The 4,094-nt window shown below is 40.6% G+C and overlaps 1 protein-coding gene across 1 annotated transcript; it reads right to left on the bottom strand.

Moving 5' to 3' along the window:
• LOC148574257 (uncharacterized) lies at positions 1–2,065 on the bottom strand. The gene is made up of 5 exons (XM_088505874.1): positions 1,947–2,065; positions 1,096–1,616; positions 856–1,008; positions 467–744; positions 1–348 (listed from the first exon to the last, which is right to left on the bottom strand). The coding sequence occupies exons 1-5, from the start codon at positions 2,063–2,065 to the stop codon at positions 1–3; spliced, it is 1,419 nt and encodes a 472-aa protein (XP_088362000.1).
• Between the last annotated feature and the right edge of the window lie 2,029 nt (positions 2,066–4,094).

The following is a 4,094-nucleotide window of genomic DNA, read 5'->3' as shown; positions in this document are numbered from 1 at the left end:
CTAGATCGTGAGTCGATAATTCATTTCGTGTGGTCTCAACTGCCATGAAGCATATGCCACGACATTAGGGTGCTGCATCAGCACACACTCAAGACCCTTCAATGATGCGTCACAGTACACCTCAAATGGTACATTTGGCTCAGGCAACACTAACACAAGTGCAATGGTCAACTTCAGCTTCAATGCTTGGAAACTTTCCTCACATTTAGAGGTCCAGACAAATGGTGAATCCTTTCTAGTCAGCTTCATTAAAGGCAAAGTGAGTTGTGAGAAACCTTTGATGAAACTTCGATAATAACCCGCTAAACTGAGAAAACTCCTAATCTTTGTCATAGAAGTTGGTCGCCCCTAGTCCATTACCGCCTCAACATTAGCAGGATCTACAACAATCCCTTGTTGACTTACCACATGACGAAGAAACTTCACCTCACTCTTCCAAAATTCGCATTTAGATAACTTGGCATACAACTTTCTTTCCTTCAAGATCTGTAACACAGTCTGCAAATAAAATTTTGTTCATGTAGTCCATGAACACTGCAGGAGCATTTGTCAACCCAAAAGACATTGTAGTGTACTCGTAATGACCATAACAAGTCTTGAAAGCATTCTTAGGGATATCTTCATCTCTCACCCTTATCTGGTGATAATTGGATCGCAAGTCAATTTTAGAGAAAACTCCAGCTCTCTGTAACTGGTCCATTAGATCATCAATTCTTGGTAATGGATATTTGTTCCTCACAGTGACTTTGTTCAGTTACCAGTAGTTCACACACAGACGCATACTCCCATCCTTCTTCTTTACCAGTTACACTGGTGCTCCCCATAGAGAAACATTTGGCTAGATGAAACTTTTACTAATTAGTTCTTCTAACTGAAATTTGAGTTCAGTTAATTTCAACAGTGACATTCGATAAGGAGCAATTGAGATTGGCTCGGCTCCAGGTACCAACTCAATCGCAAACTCGATTTCTCGAGCAGGAGGGAAGTCAGGAATGTCATCCGAAAACACTTCAGGAAATTCACATACAACTGAAATTTACTCTAAGCTTTGTTCCTCGCACGACACATTTGTAGCTAATAGTATAACACCCTCACATTCGTACCCACTACTGTTCACAACGACAGAGTTCAGATAATAATCCTTCACCATAACTGGACCTTCCAACCCTTCCAACATAAAATGCAGCGTCTTCTCATAACAATTTAACAAAACGCGGTTCTCAGACAGCCAATCCAATCCCAAGATGAGATCAAGACCAGTCATCGGCAGAAAAATCAAATCACGGATAGAATCTTTCTGTTTAACTCGGAACGAAACTTGTGGACAACTTATTCTAGTTACAACGGCTTCAAAAGTAGCATTATGCACTTTCAAATCATAACCCAACACTACCATCTTTAGTCCTAACTCACTAGCCTTCTCAAATGCTATGAATGAATGTGTCGCCCCATAGTCAAATAAAGCATTTAAAAGTTTACCAGCCGCCTCGCAATTACCTCTAATCAATGTCTCGGATCCCTCGGCACCAGCGGCAGATGTAGTGAACACTCTCCCTAGTTGTTGTACTCTCCCAGATTTATACTTCTTCTTTTTTGGACAATCCCAGGCTAGGTTCCTGGGTCATCCACAAATGTAACACATTCCCGTTCCTACTCTGCATGGGACTCCAAGATGATAATTCTCATACCTCTGACAACTTAGCTCATTCTATGGCTATTTCCCGAACCTTCTCCTCTAATTACCATTGTTATTTGGCCTTAAAAAGTTGTTCTGACCTTGATTATGTTGTGGAACAAAGCCTCCACATTTAAAATTTCTACCCCTTGGTGCGAAATTCCTTCCTTGAGTTCTCTGAAAAGGCATCCTCTGATTTTCTTTCTCCAATGCTACCTTCCTCACACACTCTTCAGCTACTCTACTCTTATTCACAAGCTTAGAAAATAACCTGATCTCCATCAGCCCAACAGAGCTCAGAATATCACTCTGAATCCCTCCCTTATACTTTATACACTTCCATTTAGCAAAGTCTTCCGGAGACCTTAACAGATTCGGGAAAACCGGCATAATTTTTCAAACCTATTAGTGTACTCTGCAACAGTCATTTGGCCCTATTTCAACTATAGCAGCTCAAGCTCCTTAGTATTCCTAACTGAACTGGGAAAGTACTTTATATAAAACTCTGTTCCGAACACCTCCCAAGGTATCACAGCACCATCTGATTGCAGGATACGCCGTGTTCCCTGCCACCAGTACTGGGCTTCACCCTGTAACTGGTAGGTCCCAAACTCAACCCACTGTTCTTCAGGAACCTACTAAGCCTGCAGAGCCCGCTCCATTGCCTGTAGCCATTTATCAGCTTCAGTAGGGTTTGTGGTCCCCCTGAAGGTCGGAGGGTGCACTTTCGGAAAAGAGGCAAGTGTCATTGGCCCCTCATCACCATTGTTTCCATTTATATTATTCATCTGATTCTCCAATGCCTCGGCTATTGCCTGCATAGCCGCAGCCATATTTTCCAGGACAGCCCAAGTCCACAGGGTTATTCCCTGCCATTTCAGGATTTTCATTGCCTAATCTACCCCTGCCTCGCTCGCGATCGCGTCCGCAAGTCGACATCTGGTTCTTGTTCACACCAAACAAATGATATCAAGTTGATTAGTCTCAATATCGCAAGTCAGGTGCTTCAAAGTTCCAAATGCATGCTCATGGGATTCATGCCATATATATCAGTTAGATAACCTAATTTAGCATGTATAGACACTCAGAGTATGCCCAGAAGCATAGTCAATCTGTTCCTTAGGCTCTACAGGAACAAACTGCTCTGATACCATAATGTAACAGCCTACCACACAGAGCTTTACGCTTAAGTCATAAAACAGTGATAGTGTGGTATTACGACCTCTAAAATAAAATATATACGTATAATAATCGAAAGAATATAATATACGAGGAGTCTTGAAGGATTGGTAAAGAAAAATTGTAAAATTAAAAGTGCAACACTCAGGAATAACGTTTACTGCGTATGAAAAAAGCATAAGTGCATATAAATATATATATAGACAAAGAGAGTATAAGGTCAAGGATACAAAATAATCAAGCTCCAAACTCAGCCTGCGAAGCTAAGACTGGCCGAAGAATATTTACATACATACATATAAAGGTCTGAGTCCCAAAGTACACAAAAGAAATCCTGGTTCTCCACAAAGCCTCTAAGAGGTGCAAAAGCAAAATATATACATAAGAAGAGTTCTATAGATATAAACATGTCTGAGCAGAACAAAACATAATATCCCAAAGTCCCACTTCGCTATAAGAACTCCAGATGCCTAATGAGGAGCCTCTCAACTTGCATCTAAAAAACATAAATATCCGTATGGAATGAGAACCAGAGGTTCTTAGCATGGTAATGGTGCCACATACATAAGATATAAGATCCCGAAAAAGCTAGAGGCAATCCTAGTACTCTGACACTCAGATTATAAAACTGAAGATTTAAAAACGAAAGCCATAAGTAGGGTGGTTCTTTAAGTTTCCTAAACTTAACCAAAACTATATCCAAAATCCTCCATCATCCGCCTTCCTCCAAATCCTCCAACTCCGGTGGAATCATACAGACAAACAAGCAGACAATGGCAAACATAATTAGAATACAAGTAATGCAGATAGCAAGTATAACAATTAAACATATTAAATTCACATAGGTATTCCCAATTAATGCACAAGCAAGAAATTCACACATATGCATATGATGTATGCTTGTCTTATGGATGATGAGTCTCATTTGTTGGTTATCAAGCCAACCCGACATGTCTGGCTGTTAAACCCTGAACAGTCCCTCGACGCGCATCCCCAAGAGTCTATGCATAGCTTTTGCTCATACATATATAAATTTTTCTCATTGAGGGAACCTTCCCAGGAATTTATAAGTACCCGATCACCCTTGCGACATAGAGTCAACAGAGTATCGAGTCTCGAGTTAGAGCACGTGGTGGCAAGCCACTACTGTTTACCCAGGAAAACTCGTATCTCAGATAAAAGAAGTGCGTAAGCCACATTATCATTTATAATCATTCATAATCATTTCTTAATCATTCAT

Source organism: Arachis ipaensis, chromosome B2, assembly GCF_059453495.1.
Source record: "Arachis ipaensis isolate K30076 ecotype BB chromosome B2, ASM5945349v1, whole genome shotgun sequence".
In the NCBI taxonomy this organism is placed as follows: domain Eukaryota; kingdom Viridiplantae; phylum Streptophyta; class Magnoliopsida; order Fabales; family Fabaceae; genus Arachis; species Arachis ipaensis.
The sequence above is the reverse complement of the archived record's forward strand: the minus strand, read 5'-3'. Positions and strand labels throughout refer to the sequence as shown.

Bases quoted from the DNA above. Each gene is read 5' to 3' on its own strand.
- LOC148574257 (XM_088505874.1), bottom strand. From the start codon at position 2,065: ATGCCGGTTTTCCCGAATCTGTTAAGGTCTCCGGAAGACTTTGCTAAA. The intron at 1,617-1,946 runs GTTATTTTCTAA...TGGATGACCCAG, and splicing joins GTTGGGCTGATGGAGATCAG to GAACCTAGCCTGGGATTGTC. The intron at 745-855 runs GTAAAAGTTTCA...AACTGAACAAAG, and splicing joins TCAGTTAGAAGAACTAATTA to TCACTGTGAGGAACAAATAT.